Raw genomic sequence first — 24816 nt, 5'->3', positions numbered from 1 at the left:
CGGTATATAGATATCTTATTTTTCCCATTGATTGCCTACAAGAATTTCTTTTCATCTTTAGTTTTTAGCAGTTTGAATATAGCATATCTAGGTTTTTAAAAATTTTCTTTTTAAATCCTTGCCATTCTTTGAGCTTTTTGCAATTATGGTTTGATGTGTTTCATTAATTTTGAAAAACTTCTTGACTACTATCTTTTCAAACATTTCTTCTGTCCCATTAATCTCTTTTCTCCTCCTAGGATTCAATTTACACATATAGTAGACTATATGGTATTTTGTACCACAGGTCTTGTGTGTTGTGATATTTCTTTTTTTCTCATTTCTTCAATGTAGATATTAAATATTTAATATGTAAACATTAAATAACACACTATTGCACAAGCAATGGGCCAAATCAAAAATCAAACTGCAAATCAAAATATGTCTCCAAACAAACAAACAAAAAAGAAAATACAATATTCCAAAACCTTGAGATGCAGCAAAAACAGGTTTTAGAGAGATATTTATGCTATAAATGCTTGTGTTAAGAAAAAAATTCAGGGGCACCTGGGTGGCTCAGTCAGATTAAGCATCCAACTTCAGCTCAGGTCATGATCTCACTGTTCATGGGTTCAACCCCCCACCTTGGGCTCTCTGCAGTCAGCACAGAGCCTGCTTTGGATACTCTGTCTCTTTCTCTCTCTCTCTCTCTGCCCCTCACTCTCAAAAATAAACTTTAAAAAAAGTTCTCTAAAGGGGTGCCTGGGTGGCTCAGTCGGTTACGTGTCCAACTTTGGCTCAGGTCATGATCTTAAAGTTTGTGAGTTTGAGCCGGCATCGGGCTCTGTGCTGACAGTTTGGAGCTTGTAGCCTGTTTCGGATTCTGTGTCTCCTTTTCTCTCTGCCCCTCCCCTGCTTGCACTCTATCTCTTTCTCTCTCTCTCAAAAATAAGTGAACATTTTTTTAAAAAGTTCTCTAAAAAAAGTTTAAATAAATAATACACCACAAAGAACTAGAAAAAGAAGAAACTTAGCTGAAATTTAGTAGAGGAAGGAAATAAAGAAAAATAAATAAATAAAATAGAGACCAGAATAAACAGCAACATAACATTGAAAGTAATTACCAGTTTTTCCAAAAAAATAAAATTGGCTATGCTTTAACTACATTAACTAAGAAAAAAAGAGAGAAGACTCAAAAACCAAAATGAGAAATGGAAGAGAAATAATACAAGAGTTAATCAGATTATTATTATTATTATTGTGATAATAGATTAGGATAAACAATTATATACTAACAAATAAGATAACTTAGAAAAATAAAAACAGATAATTCCTAAAAATGCACAAGTTACCAAGATTGAATCATGAATCTTGAATTCAAGAAATAAGAAATCTTAGACCATTAACAAGAATGAAAGTTGAATTAGGAATAAAAAATTTCCTAGCACAGAATAGCCCAAGACTACATGGTTTCCTTGGTGAATTCTACCAAACTTTAAAAAGCATAATTGATGATAATCTATCAAAATCTTACAAATAATGGAATAGAGGGAACACATTCAAAATCATTCTATGAGGCCAATATTACCCTGATACCAAAGCAGGATAAAAACAGTACAAGAACAAAAAAATTCCAATTTGTCTGATATAAATATTACTACTCTGGCCTTCTTTTGACATCCATTTGTGTGATAAAGTTTCTCCACCTCCTCACTTTAAATCTGTAGGTGTCTTTAGGTCTAAAAATTAGTCTCTTGGGGCACCTGGGTGGCTCAGTCGGTTAAGCATCCGATTTTGGCTCAGGTCATGATCTCATGGTTTGTGGGTTTGAGTCCCGCATCGGGCTCTGTGCTGACAGCTCAGAGCCTGGATCCTGCTTCAGATTCTGTGTCTCCTCCATCTCTGCCCCCCCCCCCGACCCCTGCTGTCACTCTCTCTATCAAAAATAAATAAACATTTAAAAAAATTTAAAAATGAGTCTCTTATAGATAGTGTATAAATAGGTGTTGTTTTTATTATCCATTCTGACACCCTGTGTCTTTTGATTGGATCGTTTACTCCATTTACATTCAGAGTAATTCTTGATATATATGTATTTAATGCCATTTTATTACTACTTTTGTCATTGTGCCTGGAGATTGTCTCTGATCCTTTTTATGTCTTTGTCACTTTTAGTCTCTCCTTTGTACTCAAAAGAGTCCTTTATAGGGGTGCCTGGGTGGCTCAGTCAGTAAAGCATCCAACTTTGGCCCAGGTCATGATCCCATAGTCTGTGGGTTTGAGCCCTGCGTCGGGCTCTCTGCTGACAGCTCAGAGCCTGGAGCCTGCTTCAGATTCTGTGTCTCCCTCTCTTTCTGCCTCTCTCTCTCAAAAATAAACACTAAATTTTTTTTTTTAAAAAAGAGACCCTTATAATATTTCTTCCAGGGCTGGTTTAATGGTCATGAACTCCTTTAGTTTTTGTCTGGGAAACCCATTATCTCTCCTTCTATTCTGAAAGATAGCCTTGCTGGATAGAGTATTATTGGCTGCAGAGTTTTCCCATTCAGCACTTTGAATATGTCATACCACTCTGTTCTGGCTTGTCAAGTTTCTGTTGAGAATTCTCCACCTAGGCTTATGGGTTTTCCCTTGTAAGTTAAGGACTTTTTTGCCTTGCTGCTTTTAAGATTTTTTTCTTTATCACTATTTTTCCAACTTAATTACAGTATGTGTTGTTGTTGGCCTGCATTTGCTAATTTTGATGGGAGTTCTCTGTGCCTCCTGGATCTGGATGTCTGTTTCCTTCCCCATATTAGGAAAGTTTTCTGCTATTATTTCTTGAAATAAATTTTCTGCCCCCTTATTTCTTCTGGGACTCTTATAAAATGAATGTTACTACATTTGATGGAGTCACTGAGTTCCCCAAATCTATTCTTGTGTTGCTTAATTCATCTTCCTTTTGTGCAGCTTCATTATTTTTCATTATTTTGTCTTCTAGTTCACTAATTCATTCCTCTGCTTCTAACCAGCATACTGTTCATTGCATCAAGCAAGTTTTTAATCTTGTGTATTACACTCTTCATCTCTGATTCTTTTTTAGCTCATTTATCTCTGTGGTAAAGGTCTCACTGATGTTTTCTAGTATTTTCTCAAGCCCAGTGAGTACCTTATGATTGTTGCTTTACATTCTCCATCAGGCATGTTACTTGTATCTGTTCCATTTAGATCTCTGCCTGTGGCCTTATCTTGTTCTTTCATTTGGTATAAATTCCTCCATCTTTGCATTTTGTCTGAGTCTCTGCCTTCTGTGTGTTAGAAAAGCCAGTTATGTGGGGCGCCTGGGTGGCTCAGTGGGTTAGGCGTCCAAGTTCGGCTCAGGTCATGATCTCCCAGTTCGTGAGTTTTGGCCCCACGTTGGGCTTTGTGCTGACAGCTCAGAGCCTGGAGCTTGCTTCAGATTCTGTGTCTCCCTTTCTCTCTGCCCCTCCTCTGCTCACACTCTATCTCTCTCTCTCTCAAAAATAAACATAAAAAAAAATTAAGAAAAGAAAAGCCAGTTAATGTCTTCTGCTCCTGAAATGTCCTTTTGAAGAAGAGGTTATGTAGTACCCAGGACATGACACTTCAGGGAGTGTCTCCAGTGTGTGCTGCATGTGATCTGCTTTTGTGATTTGGCTGCTCTTTTAGGCCACTTGTTTGCAGAGGTTCTCCTTGCCTTCTGTGGGCAGTGTTTGGTCCTTGGCCTGAATATGGCAAGTTTTAAACTAGGTGTGCTTCAGTCTTTTTGTGAAACCAGACCTGACACCAGCTCCACCAGAACTGAGGCCTTACAGAACTCTCTGGTTGGGAGATGTGTGGGCAGGGGTTTGTGCCGGTCTTTCGGGGGAGTGGCTTGCTGTGCTGAGACTGAGGCAAGCTTAACTGAGAAGGGTAGTCCCACTAGCGCACAGCGGGGTGGGAATTGGTGTAAGCAAGTCTGGCAGCCAGTGTCCGTTCTGAGCTGCATCCCTCAGGTGGCTCTGTGTTTATGCTGAGGGGCTGGGGAGGGAAACAGCGCCAGCTAGCTCTTTCATTCCCAGAGAGGCCTGAAGGAATAATCTTCCTCCTGTGTACCCCAGGCGTTCTTCAGATTGCTGTTTCCATTCTGTCTTACCCCAGGTTATTTGCCTGCCTTCTCTCCAGGAGCAGTGCAGTGCCCTCCATTTTCTATCCCAGCGAAGCCTGTTGACCTTTAAAACTTCACTCTTTAAGCCCACTGGTTGCAAAACACGAAATTCTGTGGTGCCTGGGTGGCTCAGTTGGTTAAGCAAAACACGAAATTCAGCCCTTCTCATTTTCCTCATTTTACAAGCCAGTGGCTTTGGTGAAACATTCTCTTTGTGCATTCCCCTATGTGCCCACCGCCCCCCCCCGCCTCCCTCCCTCCCTCTTCTCTGCAACCACAGCTCCCTCCCTTCCACAGCACTCATGGTCTGTTTCTCCCCTAAACAAAGTCTCTGTACTACCCACCTTCTTCAGTGTGGTCTCTTCTGTCCTTTTATTTGTGGTTTGTTCTGTCAGTCTTCAGGTTGATTTCTGGGGAATTTAGGATGATTTGATAGTTATTTTTTTAAGTTAATTTATTTTTGAGAGAGAGCATGCACACATGAGTGAACAGGGGAGGGGCAGAGGGAGAGGGATAGTGAGAATCCCAAGCAGGCTCTGCGCTGTCAGTGTAACGCCTGACGTGGGGCTTGATCTCAAAAACCATTAGATCACGACCTGAGCCGAAATCAAGAGTCAGATGTTTAACCAACTGAGCCACCCAGGTGCCCCTGATTTGATAGTTATCTAGTCATGTTCATGGGAAGAGACAAGCCTCGTGTTCTCCTACTCTCCTACCATCTTCCTTTCCTCCTTCTCTGTTTAATTTTTTGACCCATAAAAAAAGAATGAAATTTGATGATTTGCAACAATACGGATGGGTATAGAGTATATTATGCTAAGTGAAATAAGTCAGAGAAAGGAAATATATACCATACGATCTCATTAATATGTGGAATCTAAAAAAAAAAAAAAGGGGCGCCCTGGCTGGCTCAGTTGGTTGAGTGTCCTTGAAGCGTCTCTTGATTTCGGCTCAGGTCATGATGTCACGGTTTGTGAGATTGAGTCCCACATCAGACTCTGCACTGTCTGCTTGGGATTCTCTCTCTGCCTCTCCCCTGCTCGTGCTCACATGCTGTCTCTCTCTCTTTCTCTCAAAATAAATAAACATTAAATAAAAAGAAACAGGGCAGGAATTTGTTGGGGGAAAGCTGGTGTCAAAATAGAAACTGAGCAAATCATTCAGCATTTTAAAAATAATAATAAAATATAATGGGGCACCTAGGTGTCTCAGTCAGTTGAGTGTTTGACTTTGGTTCAGTTCATGATCTTGTGGTTTGTGAGTTGGAGCCCCACATTGGGCTCACTGCTGTCAGACTGTTAGCGCAGAGCCCACTTAGGATCCTTTGTCCCCCTCTCTGTACCCCTCCTCTGCTTGCGCTCTTCCCAAAATAAATACATATTTAAAAAATAATAATAATTAGGGGTGCCTGAGTGGCTCAGTCAGTTAAGCATCCCACTTTGGCTCAGGTCATGATCTCATGGTTCATGGGTTCGAGTCCCATGTCAGGCTCTGTGCTGACAACTCAGAGCCTGGAGCATTCTTCAGATTCTATCTCCCTCTCTCTCTGCCCCTCCCCGACTCATGCTCTGTCTATGTTTCTCAAAAATAAAGAGTAAACATTAAAAATATGTATATTAAAAATAATAAAATATAAAAAAGAAAACAAGCAAGCAGAGTCTTAAATACAGAGAACAAACTGGTGATTGCCAGAGGGGAAGTGATTATGGTGATGGGCAAAATAGATAAAGTAGATTAAGAGGTATAAACTTTCAGTTATAAAATAAATAATTCATGGAAATGAAAAGTACAGCATAGGGAATATATTCCATAATATTTTAATAATGTTGTATGGTGACTACACTCATCATGGTGAGCATTGAGTACTGTGTAGAATTTTAAAATCAATATGTTTTGCAAATGAAACTAATAAACATTGTATGTCAGTTATACTTCAAAAAAAATATACAGCAATTTAAATTTATCAAGGCACTATATCACTTTCCTAGAATGGGGTGGTTAAACTACTGCTGACTGGCCAAATCAGGCCCATGGCCTCCGTTTCTACAGTCTGAGTGTTAAGAATGGTTTTTACATTGGTAAAAGGTTGTAAATGAAAATTTTTTAAAAATGTCAATGAAAGTTTGTGTGGCTGGCAAAGCCTAAAACATTTACTGTTTGACATTTTATGGAAAAATATCCTGACCCCTATCCTAGATTATTTTTTAGCAGATTTATTGAGGTATAATTAACATACCTTACAGTTTACACTGTGAAGTATACAGTTTAATGAGTTTTAGAATATTTAGGTTTGTGGAACTGTCAACGCAACAGAATTTTAAAACATTTTCATCAATCTAAAAAGAAATCCCTTACCTATTAGTAGTCATTCCCCATCCCAAGCACAAAACCTAGGCAACCACTAATCTATTTTCTGTCTCTATAGATTTGCCAATTCTGGATATTTCATATAAACTGCATCATAGGACTTAGTCTTTTCTGACTGGCTCCTTTTATAATTTTTCAATAATGTTTAATAGGTTCTCCATGTTTCAGTTTGGATCGGTACTCCATTCCCATTGATGGCTGAATGGTATTCCATTGTATGAATATACCACATTTTGTTTATCCACTAATCCTTTGATGGATATTGAGTTTTTCCAATTTTTAGCTTATTTTCCAAATAATGCTATGATGATCATTCATGTACAAATTTTGTATGGATATGCTTTTCATTTCCCTTGAGTATATACCTAGGAGTGGAATTGCTAGGTTTTATGCTCAATCTTTTGAGGAACTACTAGACTATTTTCCAAAGCAGCTACACCATTTTTCACTCCCACCAGCACTGGACAAGGGTTCCACTTTCTTCACTTCCTTGCCACCACTTGCTGTTCTGTCCTTTGGATTATGGCCATGCTAGTGAGTATGAAGTGCTATCTCATTGCAGTATTGATTTGCATTTTTCTTTAAAAATTTTTTTAATGTTTATTTATTTTTGAGAGAAAGAGTGAGACAGAGTGTGAACAGGGGAGGGGCAGAGAAAGAGACAGGGAGACACAGAATCCAAAGCAGGACTCAGGCTCCAAGTTGTCATCACAGAGTCTGACAGAGGGCTCGAACCCACGAACTGCAAGATCATGACCAGAGCTGAGGTCACTTAACTGATTGAGCCACCCAGGCACCCCCTCTCTGTTAACTTCTAAACTCTCTTCTGTTGGTATTACACCCAGATGTTAATCTTGACTAATTACTAGGGTGGTTGCTTTATGCGTAGGTTTAAGTGTGTGTGTGAGCACATGTGCATTTGTGTGTGTTTAAAAATGCTTTTTGGCATAAATTGTTCCAGAGTCTGATCCAATTAATGTAAGTCCCTTTGAAGTAGTAGGGATCTTCTTAACTTTCTCTTTCTCTGGTTCCCTCTGTAAACCTGTGGCTGATCTTCTGTTTTGCATGTTGATATCATTGAGCTATCAGCCTCTTTTTAAGCACCCAATACCAGAATCTCCTCTGTGTTTGTTTGTTTGTTTGTTTGTTTGTTTTTGTTTTTTGTTTTTTGTTTTTTTTGTAGTGGTCTTAGACTTGAACATCCCCAACCTCTGTTCCAATTAAAGTCAGTCCCCTTAGGGGGAGATATAGAGCTTACTCTTCTTTTTTCTTTTTTTCTTTGAGACTCACACACACACACACACACACACACACACACAGGTGAGCAAGAGGCAGAGGGGGAGAGAGAATCTTAAGCAGGCTCCACGCCCAGCATAGAACCTGATGTGGGGCTCAATCTCATGACCATGAGATCATGACCAGAGCCCAAATCAAGAGTTGTACACTTAACTGGTTGAGCCACGCAGACTCCCCTTAAGCTCGTTCTTCTAATAACCTGCCCCTCCTCCTCCTGAGAAGAAATTTTGTACCACTGTTTTAGAGCTGGAGGTGGGAACAGCGGCACATTTCTCTCAGAGTGACAGTGCAGCTGTATGAGTAAGGGGCTGGGCAGGAGTCATAGTACCTGTCATTCTGAGCTTGCTTCTTCCAGCATGGAAATCCTGTCCTATAAGCAAGCTGAAGTGAGGGAAATTGAGACCAAATAATCATAGTTTTCCATGCCTAGTTATTGGACCTGGGTAGATGAAGAGAGCTCCAGGCCTCTCATTTGTGCTTTTTTATAATAGAGCTTCTGCAATACAGACCTGGGGGAGGAGGAGGAGAGATGCTGGCAGGATGCCCTTCTGGAAATCCCTAACCTGGAAGCTGAGAGTAGAGGGCCATACCCACCTAAAGTAGCACTCATACTGAGCTTGGGGTGGTTGGTGAGCAAATCATGGTTCCAACTATCACAGGTGCTTACTGTTCTTACTGAGATTAGTAGATTTCTGTAAATAGAGGTTTGTCTGTTTTCTCTTTGCCTTTTGGATAGTTTCCTGAGAGTTTACATAATTGTGTTTTATAATTCACCAGTTATGGTTGTTTTGCTAGGGAGAGGGTCCATGGAACTCCTCATACTACCATTCTGGAAGTGATACTCTTTTTTCCTAGATTATTAAACAGATTGGTAGTGCTCAAGATTTTCTATTTAATCTTCATTTCCTGGGACATTAAGAAAACTACAAATAGAGTTATTTTTATATAAACTATGAAATGTCAAGTTTCAACTGTTACTTTTTTATCATTGTATTTTAACTGTTTTTAATGAATAAGATATACTATTTTAACTTGCTTAAAGTTTTGTCTGGTTGAGACTAATTTTCTTGTTGCATTGTTGCCAAATAGACCCAGCTACTGAATCGTGCACTTGAGGAGATAAATGAATGCAAACACATCTGGAATATTCTGAAAGAAACAGGTACAGTGGGAACTAGGAATTTGGTAACACAGTTATGAAAGGCATTTCAAGTCTAAATAACCCAGTCTTTATTACCAGAAATCTGTGCCACTTCAGTGCTTAATAACCAGTCAAGTGTTTCTTTGAGGGCTAATTTTTCCCTACTGTCTGTATGTAGTTTGACTCTGTGACACACTGCTTGGACTAATAATTTTTTTACTTTGCTTTTTGTGGAGGTATAGTATTGAGTATAAATATAGGATCATTATTGTTCAACATGACATGATTGCCCTTAGGTCACTAGATTTTGTGTCTAATTTAATCAAGCTCTGATTCTGAGTGAATGTAGGCTACAGAGCCTTCCAAATGATAATCATATCAGATACTATTAACATTTTGTTATGAAATAATAAAAATAGTAGTAAACCTTTTAAAGTTATGTAGTAACTTGCTAATGTTTCTTCATTAAGGATGGTAGTGGCTTTTAGGTTTAGACAGACTTTTATATATTTTGTCCGTCTGTTCCTATTTCACTTAGAATTTTAAAAAATCAATATTGAATTCAATTACATACCTTTTCAGCTTCTATAGAGATAACTATATGGTTTTTATCTTTTGAAGTATTAATATATTGAATTAAAGTAACAGATTTGCAAAATTAAGTCATTGCATTTCTGGAATAAACCCTATTTGATCATGGTATGTTATTATAAATGTTGATGAATTTGGTTTCCTAATATTTAGAAATTATTGTTCTGTTATTTTCTTTTTGTGTATATGTGATATCTTGATGAATTTTGGTATTGAGCTCTAGGAATTATAAGGAAGAACATAAACACATAAAATTTAATTCACCTCTCTCAGTCTCTGACAGGCATTTAAAAGAATTAAAACAACCAAAAGAAATGATAGAGAATACCTGAGTAATATTTATAGAAGATTTATTAGAAATATACACTATAGCCTGAAAATAGAAAATTAATCTTCTCTTTATGTGCCCTTTGAATATTTACAAAATTGATCACAAGGAAAGCTTGAATAAATTCCAAGACATAGAAGTAAAACAAGTAATTGATGGAATCTAGAAACAAAACCCTTGACCACTTGGGACATTTTAAAACACAGAAACTACAAAATACTTAGAAAATACTGATCATGAAAATACTTTATAACAGAATCTAAAGTACTAAAGCAGTTCTCAGAGCAAAATTCATAGCTTCAATGACTTTTATTTAACAAGTATGTCAGAATGCCAACTGTCCACTGAGAAAATAATTTCTTCTTTCTAGGAACATAGCCGGACTATATATATACGTATATATTTCTATATCTGTATCTGTATCTCTGTCTATCTGTATGTTATTACAGAATTGAAAATTAAAACAACAATGAAATACTACTACATACCTATTAGAATCACAAAAATCTAAAACACTAACAACACCAAATGCTGACAGGTATGTGGAGCAACAGGAAACTCCTATTCATTGCTAGCAGGAATGGAAAATGGTATAGACACTTGGAAGACAGTTTGGTACTTTCTTACAGAACTAAACATACTCCAGGCACCTGGGTGGTTCAGTCAGTTGAGTGTCCAACTCTTGATTTCAGCTCAAGTCATGATCTCACAGTTCATGGGTTTGAGCTCCACGTCAGGCTCCATGCTGAGTGTGGAGGCTGTTTGGGATTCTCTCTCCCCCTCCCTCTGCCCCTCTCCTGCTTGCCTCCCTCTTTCTCCCAGTAAGTAAGTAAGTAAATAAATAAATAGCATTTAAAGTAAAATAAAAAATTTTTAAAAAGGCAACAGAATTGAGTTTTAGGTTTTGATGCTGTCGTATGTTAGATTAAATGGAATAGCAGATCTTGAGTTCATTTATAATGTTTATTTAAAAAATTTTTTTAATCCTAGTTAATTAACATACACTGCTACACTAGTTTCAGATGTACAATATGGTAATTCAACAGTCCCATACATCACTCTGTGCTCATTAGGACAAGTGCCCTTCGTAATCCCCATCACCTATTTAACCCATTCCCCCCCCCCACCGTCCCCCCTCGTAACTATCAGATTGTTCTATATAATTAAGAGTCTGTTTCTGGCTTTATCTCTTACTTTTTTCCCTTTTCTTGTTTCTTTTGTTTCTTAAGTTCCACATATGAGTGAAATCATATGGTATTTGTTTTTCAATTCTGTTGTATAAAAATCTACAGTATTCAAGCTTAATGATAATCTACTGTCAAGTCTCTGTAACCATGATAAAAAATACAAAAACATAAACTAATAAACTATTATTTAGAAGTTTATAAAAAAGGACAGATTCTTATACAACCAATGCAGATAACTATACTGCCATGAAAATTAGGGAGACTTTGTAAAAGAAGGAAGGGTAAGATAGGGAAGAGATGAATGCGAACCATATTATTTTAAAGTATTTTAATTTAATTTACAGATATAGTGTCTACTAAATTGTTTTGAGTTACAAATAATTTACTAAGAAAAGATTTTCTCCTATATTCAGAAAATAGAATATTAAAACAACATCAACAATATTCCAAATACATAACCACAATAAAATTTCCCACGTCAATTTATTCAGTCCTACGTAATTGATGTTCTGCTGGATCTTGGGCCAGCCATCTGCTTTCATAAAACTGTATGCTTTTAAACTAGAACAAAACCTGGAAATCCTCATTAAGTGCACTGGTATGGTCCCAGAGTTGTCTATGCAGTGTCAACTCAGAAACTTGTAATCTAGAGTCTATTCTGACATGTCGACAGTTTGAAGTACCTGGTATAGTCCTTTCCTGTGAGGCTCTGAGACTATAGTACTTGGTTAAATATACAAACTCTTGCCTGTCACTTATGGTAGAGTTTTCTTCAAGAAAACATCAGAGTAAAACAAAAACTGTACATTACAGAGATTTAATGTCTGTGGTTAATTTAGTAAAGTAACCAATAATATCAGAATGGAAGGAAAGTAAAATTCTCTGTTGGGGTACAGTACATAACTACATCATGAGAGTTTTTTAAGTTTATTTATTTGTTTTGAGAGAGAGAGAAAGTGGGGGAGAGGCAGAGAGAGATGGAGGGAAACAATCCCAAGCAGGCAGAGCCTGATGCAGGGCTTGAACTCATGAGCCTGAGATCATGACCTGAGCCAAGACATTTAACCAACTGAGCCACCCAGGTGCCTCTGATTTTTTTCTCTGACCCGCTGATTATTTAAGATTATGTTATTTAATTTCCATATATTTGTGAATTTTCCACTTTTCTCTCTGTTACAGATTTCTGTATTCTATTGTGATCAGAGAATATGCTTTGTATGATTTTAGCCTTATTAAATTTATTGAAACTTGTTTTGTAGCCAGATATATGGTCTATACTGGAGAATATTTCATGAGCACTTGAGAAGAATATGTATTGTGATATTGTTAGGTGGAGTATTTTCTATATGCCTATTAGGCCTAATTGATTTATACTGTTGTTCCCATCCTGTATTTCCTTGTTGATCCTCTATCCTGATATTCTGTCCATTGAAAAAAAACTTATAAGACTTATGATTAGTTTTCTCTTGAGGTTTTACTCAAGGTAGTAATCTCTAGGAACTGCTCAGAAGGTGTACAATTTCCAAAAATTTTTATGTTAGTAGAGTTTTACTTATAAAACTTTAATATAAGGAAGGCTAAGTATCTCTTCTGATTTTGCAACTCTTACAACTCTTAAGGAATACTAACCCATCAAATGAACCTAATTACTTCTCACATTTCTCTCTTTATGAGGAGAAAGAATGAATTTTTGCATTTTTTCAGGGTTCCTTTTGGAAATCTGAAAGATAGTTTTAGGTTTAAAAGTTATCCTGAAACCTTTATATCTTTTATATCTGGTAAAGTGGCTTTTTGGAAGGCAAAATCAAGAGTTGTTAGAGGGGATTTGGGTACTTGATTAAGATAGGATCATGGATGCCTCAGAAACAACACTTGGTTACCTATCTAAACAAACTGACATCAAAACATTTAACTTATTTATTTTTAATTTTTTTAATGTTTTTTGAGAGGCCGCGAGTAGGGGAGGAGCAGAGAGAGAGGAAGACACAGAATCGGAAGCAGGCTCAAGACTCTGAGCTGTCACCACAGAGCCCAACATGGGGCCCAGACTCACGAACCATGAGATCTTGACCTGAGTCAGATGCTTAACCAACTAAGCCACCCTGGTGCCCTGACATCAAAACATTTTAAAAAGAAGCATAGGAGATAACACAATTATAAAGAAATTTAGCTCTTTGATAAATGAGGAAACTTTTGTTCTTTGCCTGCCATTAAATGATCAAGCATAAAGACAACATAAAGATCAGAAAATTATGCAAGTAAAACACAGAATCTGCTATCTAGGCAGATTACATAGAAAATAAAGAATAACCTTTCTTATTATAAATGAAGGCATTAATCAGTGAACTAAAGGAAGCTGGCCCATCAAAATCAATATAATTTTGCTACATTTAAATATGTTACAGAGCTTTATTTCAGACTCAGGTTTAAACCAGTGCAAATAAAATTTACTTTCCAAATCATTCCTTCATTATATGCTCTTTTATATTCTGAAACAAACTGACAATCTATTCTGTGGTCTGCCAGGTCAAAACTATTTTCACAGTACTAAGACATGTAGTTTCCCAGAGTCTATGTGATATGTGATACTGTAATAGAAGGAATACAGAAGCATATATAAGAATCTAGCTATTTCTATTAAGTCAGATTAAGGAGCTTTTCAGAAATTTACAAGTCTTCTCACTGATTTTTTTTAACATTTATTTATTTTTGAGACAGAGCATGAACAGGAGAGGGACAGAGAGAGAGGGAGACACAGAACCTGAAACAGGCTCCAGGCTCTGAGCTGTCAGCACAGACCCCGACGCGGGGCTCGAACTCACGGACCGTGAGATCATGACCTGAGCTGAAGTCGGATGCTTAACCGACAGAGCCACCCAGGCGCCCCTCACTGATTTTTGAAATACAATTTTATTTTGAAAATTGACATTAGCATTCAGTGATTTTGTCTCAAATAAGTTCAATCAGTATATATAAGTTTTCTGTTCTAATTTCTAATATGGAAGTTATTGGTAGATATAATCTACATATGAAAAATCTCTTTGGAAGCTCCTTATAATTTTTCCCGAGAACAGAAATTTGAGAATTACTGCTTTAGGAATAAACTACATTTTCCTTTAAAAACAAAAACACATATCCATTTGTTAACTATTGCTTATAATATAATGTCAGCCACTTGTTTTAATTGTAACTTTTAACCAAAATAATTTTTATTTCAAAAAGAAAATTTAGAGAGGTGCAGTTGAGAACCATCTCTTACCCATAGCAAAGTTCATGAGCACACATAGCATAGCTTTCTGTGGCCACCCCCATCCCTTTTATTTATTTTTTTAAAGGAAAAATGAACACGTTCATTAACATCACTCAGAGATATCAACTCTGCATAAAATAAGAAGTGATAGTATAAAACTTAAATCTGTGCTTTGTAATTAATATTTAAGTATTCGATTTTACTTAAAATTTGTCTTTTTATACAGTAATTATTTATTAATTAACTCAATAGTAGTCTAACATTTTAAGTTGACTAAATTTCTTGGAAATTATCTTAAATCTAACATACTACAGCATATAGATACTGCTGAAATCAAGTTTGTCACAACAGTGATTCAATTTTAGTCAAATACACTTTACATTTTTTATAATCTTAAATGTTATATATGAGAACTGTATAACATTTAATCAGTAAACCTGTATACATTAGGAAAAAACAGACCCGAGTAAAATTAAATATATGCTTGTTTTATACTTTATACAGATAAATCTCAAAAAAGGCCACTCTTTATTTTAAACCAAAATTATTTAACTAAGCTCGTTTGCCAAAGATTTACCCTAACCTTAAAATGTTTCTGAGTTGGCAGAATTTTTTTATAAGAATACTTCTGGATTAGCATGTTTAAAGTATTAGAAGTTCAATTTCCTTTTTGTGGGAATTTTAAGAATATTTGTATATAAGTGCTTACTCATGTCTATAAACCAGAACAGAGCTCCTTTAACGTACAAGACTTTATAATATTTTGTGGGGACCAGCCAGACATGAGAAAACATTTCACACTCACATGATGTGAGGTCAAGGCCTTTCTCAATTATTGACACAGAGACACAGACATAGGGAGCTTATGGATTCAGAACTACAACTTCAGTAGCTACGGGTCAACAGTAAACACAGAAACTCACCAGTCCAGATACCATAGTGCTGTTTTCCCTTCCAGAAGACTTGAAATAATTGTATAATTTGAGCTCAAAATGGGCAAAAAGAGCAACAAAAAAGACTAACAAATTAAATTGCCTGTTGTTTCTTACCCAGGGACATAATCCATTGAATCCATTTACAGAAGTCACCAAATGGTCTGACCACATTCCCATTCATTGCTGCTACTGGGGGCGGAGGGAATAGCTTACTGGCTCTATGCAAACCAGAAACAAAATGAAACATAAACTCAATAGGAAAGAAAAAAGTATTCATCAAAGTTTTGTTGGCGCTTGAATTCAACCTGGGAGCCAAGAGAAGATGAGTTTAAGCAGTCCATGAAAATGAACATGTGTTAAAGATTTTATTTAGGTCACTAATTGATGAAGAAGCCTAAAGATTTTAGAACCAATTTCAATTTTAATTTCACTTTGCTTGTTTTTCTCTTGTTTTCTATATTCTTACTGTTAATTCAGCAGTATCTCTTCTCTCTTTTGTTGTTTCAAGTTTACTGTTATTTCTGTGATGGTTTTATTTTGTCTTCTCATTTCCTTTTATATGTCTGAAATAGCTCATATTTCACTTTCTTTGTCTACAAGCCATTCCTGAGCTCTTGAATCCCTGCTTTATATTCTTATTTTATAGACATGATTACTTAATTAATATTTTGAAATTCAGGCTGACATATTTGGTCACTATTTTATTCTGCTTTATAACAATATTTCTCTGGTGAGAATTTTCTTCCTACCATTTTTCCTTATCTCGTTTTCAAGTAATATCTTCTACTGTTATTTCTTTTATCTTTTTTAAAGTTTTATTTTGTTGTGGTAAGATCACTTACCATGACATCTATCCTCTTAACAGAGTGTGGAATGTACAATATAGTAGTGTTTGCTATAGGTGTTGTGTTGTATAGCAGATCTCTAGAATGTATTCATCTTGTTCAAATGTAACTTTATGCCTGTTGACTAGCATTTCTTCGTTTCCCTTGCCCCCAGCTCTTAGCAACTACCATTCCACTCTTTGATTCTATACATTTGACTCTTTTAGTTATCACATATAAGTGGAATCATGTAGCATTTGTCCTTTACTGACTGGCTTATTTTACTTAGTGTAATGTCCTCAAGGTTAATCCATGTTGTCACATATTGAATAATTTTCTTCCTTTTTAAGGCTGAATGGTATTCTGTTACATGTAAATAACACATTTTCTTTATCCATTCTTCCTTCAATGGATATTTACATTGTTTTCACATCTTGGCTATTATGAATAATACTGCAGTGAACATTGCAGTGCTAATATCTCTTCAAGATCCTGATTTCAGTTATTTTGGATAAATACTAGAAATAGGATTGCTGGATTACAAAGTGGCTCTATTTTTAATTTTTTGAGGAACCTCTCTACTGTTTCCTATAGTGGCTGTACCATTGTGCATTCCAACAATGTATAAGAGTTCCAATTTCTCCACATCCTTACCAAAACTTGTTATCTTTATATATATATGTATGTCTTCATATATATAGTAGCCATTCTGAAAGGGCAAGTGATGTCTCATTGTGGTTTTTCTTTACAGATTTTATTTATAAGTAATCTCTACACCCAACGTTGGACTTGAACTCACAACTCTGAAATCAAAAGTCACATGCTCTACTGACTGAGCTAGCCAGGTGCCCCTCGTTGTGGTTTTGATTTGCATTTATGTGATGGTTAGTGACGTTGAATATCTTTTCATATACCTGTTGGCCATTAGTATGTCTTCATTGGAGAAATATCTATTCATGTCTTTACCTCATTTTTGAATTGGGTTATTTTTGCTATTGAGTTGTGATAAGTTATCTTTAATTGAGTTACTTTTGTTTTTTGTTTTTTTTTACAACTAGTGTATTTGCAGAAGATTCATGTGGAAAGGAGGCCAGGGCCATGATTCAGTCTTGTAGAAATTAATGGTTATGACATAAGGTTGTTGTTGTATAAATGATTTCTTGTAGTCTCTACATTTGATAGAGGTGGCTATAGGGCTTCTCATAACAGAGATTCTTCTCTACTGCCTCACTAACTAGCTGCATACTCTTCAGCGCTTTATCTTCTGTCTTCCAGATATGTTCCTTACACCAGCCTAAAAACTCTGTTTTCGTTATTATAGATAAGGGAAGTGCACCTTGGGGTGTGCCCTTCACTTTGGAATGTTATACTTTTCCTGGCCTTTTCTGATATTCAGTTTTTATCTTTAAAACATATATGTTTGTGCATATTTGTATGCATATATGCTAGACTATAGGCCCCATGAGGAAATATACTGTGTCTGCTTTTGCTTATCTTTATATATGCAATACCTAGCACATCCATGATATTTGGTTCATGCATGAATGAACAGAAGAATATGTATATATTATACACAGATACACATGAATGCATATATCATATATAAAGTCTTGGAAGAATACACACGAAACTCAACATTTGATACTACTATCTCTTAGCATAGGCTTTAGTGAGATTGGGAGATTTAATTTAATTTTTTATTTTATTTTTGTATCATTTGAATTTTTCAGTGAATATGTAGTACCTTAATAAATAAAACAAAAATACAGATGACAAGATGCTCTTTATAGAAAGCCCAAAAGCCACCAAAAACCTGCTAGAATGAATACACAAATTCAGGAAAGTCAGGACACAAAATGAACATAGAGAAATCTGTTGCATTTCTATACATCAATAATGAAGCAGCAGAAAGAGTAATCATAAAATCAATCCTATTTACAATCTGAAAATTATAAAACACTGATGGAGGAAATTGAAGATGACACAAAGAAATGGAAAGACATTTCATGCTTATGGACTGAAAGAACTAATATTGTTAAAATGTTTATATTACCCAGAACAATCTATACATTTAATGTAATCCCTATCAAAATAGCACCAGCATTTTTCACAGAGCCAGAACAAACAATCCTGAAATTTGTATGGAACCACAAGAGATCCTGAATAGCCAAAGCAACCTTGAAAAGCAAAGCAAAGCTGGAGGTCTCATAATTCTGAATTTTAAGTTATATTACAAAGCTATAGTGGGCAAGACAGTATGGTACTGGCACAAAAACAGGCACATAGATTAATAGAACAGAATAGAAAACCAAGAAATGAACCCACAACTATATGGTCAGTTAATATTCAACAAAGCAGGAAAGACTATCCAATGGGAAAAAGACTGTCTCTTTAACAAATGATGTTGGGAAAACTGGACCGCAACATGCTAAAGAGTGAAACTGGACCAGTTTCTTACACCAAACACAAAAATAAATTCAAAATGGATTAAAAGCCTAAATGTGAGACCTGAAACCATAAAAATTCTAGAGGAGAACATAGGCAGTAACCTCTTTGACATGGACCATAACAACTTCTTTCTAGATATGTCTCCTGAAGCAAGGGAAACAAAAGCAAATATAAACTGTGGGACTTCATCAAAATAAAAAGGTTCTGTACAATGAAGGAAACAACCAACAAAACTAAAAGGCAACCTATGGAATGGGGGAAGATATTTGCAAGTGACATATCTGATAAAGGGTTAGTATCCAAAATATATAAAGAACTTATAAAACTCAAAACCCAAAAAACAAGTAATCCAGTTAAAAAATGGGCAGAAGGGGCACTTGAGCGGCTCAGTCAGTTAAGCATCCATCTCCTGACTTCAGCTCAGGTCATAATCTCATGGTCATTTCATTGAGCCCCATGTCAGGCTCTGCACTGGGCATGGAGCCTGCTTGGGATTCTCTCTCTCTCACCCCCTCTCCCCACCCCCCTCAGAAAAGAAAATTCTTTCTCTCTCTCCTTCTGCCCCTCTCCCCGACTTGTATGCACTTTCTTTCCAAAAAAATTGGGCAGAAGACATGAAGAGACATTTTTCCAAAGAAGACATACAGATGGCCAACAGACACATAAAAAGATATTCAGTATCACTCATCATCAGGGAAATGCAAATCAAAACTGCATTGAGATATCACCTCCCACCTGTGGGATTGGCTAAAATCAACAACACAGGAAACAACATGTGTTGGCAAGGATGTGGAGAAAGGGGAACCCTCCTGCACTGTTGGTAGGAATCCAAACTGGTGCAGCCACTCTAGAATACTGTATGGAGATTCCTCAAAAAGTGAAAAATAGAACTACCCTATGATCCAGCAATTGTACTACTAAGTACCCAAATAATACAAAAATATGAATTCAAAGGGATACATGCGCCCCAATGTTTATAGCGGGATTATCTATAATAGCCAAATTATGGAAACAGCCTAAGTGTCCATCAACTAGTGAATGGACAAAGAAGATGTGGGGTGTGTGTGTGAGTGTGTTTGTGTGTGTATGTATATATACATACATATGTCAGAGAATGACAAATACCATATGATTTCGCTCATATCTGGAATTTAGGAAAAAGACAAATGAACAAAGGTAAATAGAGATGCAAACTAAGAAACAGACTCTTAACTATTGAGAACAAACTGATGGTTACCAGAGGGGAAGTGGGTGGGGGGACAGGTTAAATAGGTGATGGGGATTAAAGAGTGCACTTGTTATGAGCACTGGCTATTGTATTGAAGTGTTGAATCTCTATATCGTACACCTGGAACTAAAATTACACAGTGTGTTAACTAACTGGAATTTAAATTAAAACTTTAAGAAAATGGTATAGGATCCCCCTTTATAAAAAAATATATCTTGTTACCTTTGAGACTTACATGTGTGGTATTGGTATTTATGCTCAACCTGTTGATTAGATACTTTAAGATTAAGTTGGAGAGTAGGGGCAGAAATTATCAGCAAGTTCTTTTAGATAATTCTGTTGATTCATGTAATTTTCAAATTTAAACATAAGGCATTTATTTAAAAAAGAATGAGATGGGAAAAATACATTTAGAAAAAATGAATCTGACTTGTTAAAAGTTTTTATTTCTTAAGACTGATTAAGACTGGTAATTTCTAATGAAATAATGCCTAAAAGTATGAATCCAGCTTGTGAGTAATGTAAATAAATCATTAAGCTACCAACTGTAAATAGACAAATTACGTGAAAGTGTAAAGCTGATGAATCATAAGCTTCTGGGGCAAAATTGGAAAACACTAACCTTCTAAAAATCTATTCCAAATCAAAGTTAATTAAGAACTATATAAACAGTGATTGAAATCTAGTACTATGTGAATTAGCTTTTACAAAAGGATTAATCCTGACATGTCATTACATTAGTAACCTAAGGAAAGCTGCTTATCACATTTATTTAAAAGGTCCTTATTAAATTCAAAATGCTACTAAGTATTGTGGAAACATAAGGAAATCTTTTATTGTCTCTGTCTTTAAGAAATTTACAGTGAAGGGAAGGAGGTAAGAAACCCAATTCATTGCACATATACAAAGCAAAATGAAGTAACTTCACTAATAGAAATATAAAGTGTGTGGGACCACAGAGCAAGAAATGGTCCATTCCAAAAGGTAGTATTTGAATTTATTCTTGAAGAATGATTAAGATTTAATGGTTATAAAAAGAAGTAGAAGGTGTTAAAAGCTGTGGGAACTGAATAAACAAAAGCCAAATATGTAAGAGAGCATTGTTAGTTTTGGAGCTCTTGTTCAGGGTTTATATAGTGGGAAGTGAAGCTGAAAGTAGTGTGATTTATGATGTGTCCTTTCCAAACAATAAATCAGGCCAGCAATATTTCCTTAGTCCAAGCTACCTTGTCTCTCATCTGGATCACTGTAATAGCTTCCCAACTATCCCCTCTGCTCCCACTTTTGCCCCTTTGTAAATCCAGTAGCCACACAGCAGTCAGAGTATTATAAGTCAGATCATGTCAGTCCTCTTGTACTTCCCATTTGCTTGGACTTAAAATTCAGTCATTGCCATGATCTACAAGGCCATGGATTATCTGGCCCTTGGTTACCTCTCTGACCTCATCTCCCATCACTCTGCCTCTCAGCTCACTGTACTCTAGTCCTACTATATCAATAATACATAGTACCTCCTGTCTCTGAGCCTTTGTGTTTGCCATTCCTTTTTCCTAGAATACTCTTTTCCTGGATATTCATATGGCTTGCTCCCCCACACCCTCTGCTCAAGTGTCATTCCCCTACCTCAGAGAGATCTTTCCTGACCACACTTTTTCTAAAGTAGCAACTTTAATCACTACTTCCATAGCCTATATATTTTTTACAACACACATCACATCGCTACTTGATATATTATATATTATTTCTCTCCCCAACTAGAATCTAAGTTCCATACAAGTTGAAAAGTTGTCTGTCCTGTTCATTCTTTATCTCTACCTTCTAAAACTATCTGGCGCATACTAGGGATTAATAAATATTTACTAAATAAAATGTTGCTATAGCACCAGAAATTCTATCATTAGGGATGCCTGGGTAGCTCAGTTGGTTAAGCATCTGACTTTGGCTCAGGTCATGATCTCACAGTTCGTGGGCTCTGTGCTGACAGCTTGCAGCTCAGAGCCTGGAGCTTGCTTCAGATTCTGTTTCTGTCTCTCTGCCCCTCCTCCACTCAAGTGAGCTCGCTCTCTCGCTCACTCTCTCTCTGTCTCTCAAATATAAATAAACTTAAAAAAATAAATTCTATCATTAAAGAGTCACTCATTTGAGTATTAGAGTATTTTGGTCTTTGAGAGCCCTCTATGCAAAAATCACTGAGAAAGCTCACAATTTAAGTCATTATCAGCTTGTACTTTGGGAGAGGAGCATGTAGAAACAATACCTCAATAAAGATTCAACTTGGGATATAGGTATAGGGCAGAGAAAGGCACATCAGGTGTCCAGGAAAAGAAAAAGGAAATTTAAGGGGAAGTAGGAATTATGCCAAAGATGACTGCTTATGATTATAAGATACTCCAAACCTTTCTAACATAAGGGAGCTCACTGCTGCTTAATAGGTCTTTCTGGTTCCTTTTCAGAGTCTCCATTGAAGAACATAACTTTTAGATGTTGCTAGGAATATCCTTGGAATCATACTGTACATAAAGTGTCATCCAGTGTTAAGTCTAGAAGTAATCTTAGTGATTAGAATTCTTTAAGCTATTTTGTACCATGAGTAATTTTTTATCTCAAAATAATGAAGATAGAGAAAAGCCTTTAGTTGTTTTTTGGGTCCTTGCAAGGAAGAATTTAACTTATCTCCAGTGCTATAATTTTGACCTTAGTATAAAGTATTCATCTAAAATGTCATCATTCAAAATCTTAGTGGTTATAGTAAACAGAATAAAACCCAGCATTAATCCTCTACCAGCAGAAAGGCAGTTCAGCTGACAGAATTATCTATGTATCTATTTATTTATATTTTCATACATTTATATTTATATATTATAGTCTCCTCAGCCCAGAACTTGAAGGGTCATTCTAATTTATCCAAATGCAATAGATAGAAGCTATCATTTATCAAGGCCCATGTTGGAATTACCTGTTTCACTTGCACACACTAAAACTAGGATTAAATGCTTATTCCTTCATCAGGCATTCTTTGCTTGGTTCCTCCATTGGCTTAATAACTAGCAGTTTGTCATGAGTTGCTTTTGGCTCAGAGATTAGTTCTCATTGGATAAGAAATTCTCAGAGATGATAGTTTTGAGATTAGCCAAGAGGAAAAGCAATTGGAGCTGATCCTCAGGCACATTAAACAAAATGAAAACACTTGAATGGATTTTCTAGTGTACATTTTGGGTCAGGTCTTAGGCCCAGAAATAGAAGAACCTGAATTTAAGATTTTCTCTACAAAGGAAATTAAACAATTATCTGGAGATACCCAAGTAACTCTGATAGAAGTTGCTCCTGAAAATCTTCAATTTTGGCAGCATTCCATTTGAATCATGCCTCACAGGCAGCATAAACTTACCCTAATAATACAAAGCAAAGCCCTATGGCAGTGAGTAGGGATTTTAATTACATTACAGGGCTATGGAGTCACTAAAGAAATGTAGCAGGGGTCACAGTTCAGGAGACAGATTTTTTTGTGGTTCTCAGATATTTATCATGATTTTTACTATTCCTTCCCCCAAATGCCTGACCTAATTAGGAATGTCATTCAAGTATCCTTGTACCTGACATATTTCCTTGTGTACATTGTGGTTTTCTTTTATAAAAATACAGATGTGAATCTGGAAATTTTTCCATACAATTATCATGGCACGATGACTCCTGGTCAGAGTAAAGTGTATGTAATAGCTCACCCATAAACCTTCATTATTGATTTATAGGTTTCCCAAACATTAAACTTCACTTCAGTCCTGATATGTATATAGAACATTATACTTATTAATTATAGAATACACATTCTTTTCAGGTGCACTTGTAACATTTACCAAAATAGATCATATGCTGAGTCAAAAGGCAAGTCTCAACAAATATCTAAGGATTGAAATCATACAAAGTATGTTCTCTGAACCAAGTAAACTAGAAATCAACAATAGAAAGATGATTAGAAAACCCCCACTGTTGAAAATTTAAAAGAAACACTTCTACATAACTCATCAAAGAAGAAATCAAAATGAAAATTATGGAATATATTAAACTTTCAAAAATGAAAAAATATGACATGAAACCTTGTGAGATATAACTAAAATAAGGGAACATCAATAGCTTTAAATGCATATATTAGAAAAGATGAAGAGTTGAAAATCAATAATCTTAGCCTCCCACTTGAATCTAGGGAAATAAGAACAAATGAAACCCAAGGAAAATATAAGGAAGAACATAACAAAAAAAAGAGAAGAAAACAATGAAATAGAAAGCAGATATACAAAAGAAAATCAACAAAACCAAAAGTCGATTTTTTGGAAACATTACTACAAATTGAATCCAAGCTAGATGGAGCAATAAATAGAAAGAAAGGGCACAAATTACTAATATCAGTAATTCAAATGTAGACATCACTACAAATCTTTCTAAAGATCTAAATCTAATCTAAAAAGGCAATAACAGACACTGTGAATAACTTTATGCCAATAAATTTGATAATCTTGACAAAATTAACAAATTATTTGAAAAGTATACCTATGACAATTGGCGCAAAGAGAATCTGAATAGTCCTATTTAGAATATTTCAATAGTGCTATGCCTGTAAAGAAATTTAATTTTAAATACCTTCCCACAAGGAAAATGGCTTCAATGATATAAATTCTTCTAAATATATAAGGAAGAAATATTATCAACCCTGTAAATGTATCTCATATCGAAATAAAGAGGGTAACACAATGATTTTATAAGGCCAGCATGATTCTGATGACAAAATCTGACAAATTTCAAGCCAAAAAAAGGTATAGGTCAAAATATTCAATAATAGATGGAAAAATCCTAAAAATCCAGGAAACTGAATCCAGAAATATATAAAAAGGATAACATAAACAAGTAGGGTTTGTTCCAATAATTCAGCCTTTAAAAAAACATACACAAAATGGTTTTCTATCCCTCTGTTTTATTTTAAGTGGTAGTTTTTTTAATGTTTATTTATTTTGAGAGAGAGCGAGTGAGCACAAGCTGGGGAGGGTTGAAGGGGGGCAGAGGACCTGAAGCAGGCTCTGCGCTGACAGCAGACAGCCTGATG

The 24816-nt window shown here is 35.8% G+C and overlaps 1 protein-coding gene across 2 annotated transcripts in view; it reads left to right on the top strand.

The window, feature by feature from the left end:
• Positions 1 to 24816, top strand: part of TEX11 (testis expressed 11) — a 231442-nt gene that overhangs the window by 172353 nt on the left and 34273 nt on the right. For both annotated transcript variants that reach the window (XM_015080587.3, XM_027053614.2), the window contains exon 25: positions 8879 to 8951. In XM_015080587.3, the coding sequence (XP_014936073.2) occupies positions 8879 to 8951 (73 nt within the window). The remainder of the gene's footprint in view (positions 1 to 8878; positions 8952 to 24816) is intronic.

This window comes from Acinonyx jubatus, chromosome X (genome assembly GCF_027475565.1).
Source record: "Acinonyx jubatus isolate Ajub_Pintada_27869175 chromosome X, VMU_Ajub_asm_v1.0, whole genome shotgun sequence".
Classification (NCBI taxonomy): domain Eukaryota; kingdom Metazoa; phylum Chordata; class Mammalia; order Carnivora; family Felidae; genus Acinonyx; species Acinonyx jubatus.
This window is presented reverse-complemented; position numbering and strand designations above follow the sequence as displayed.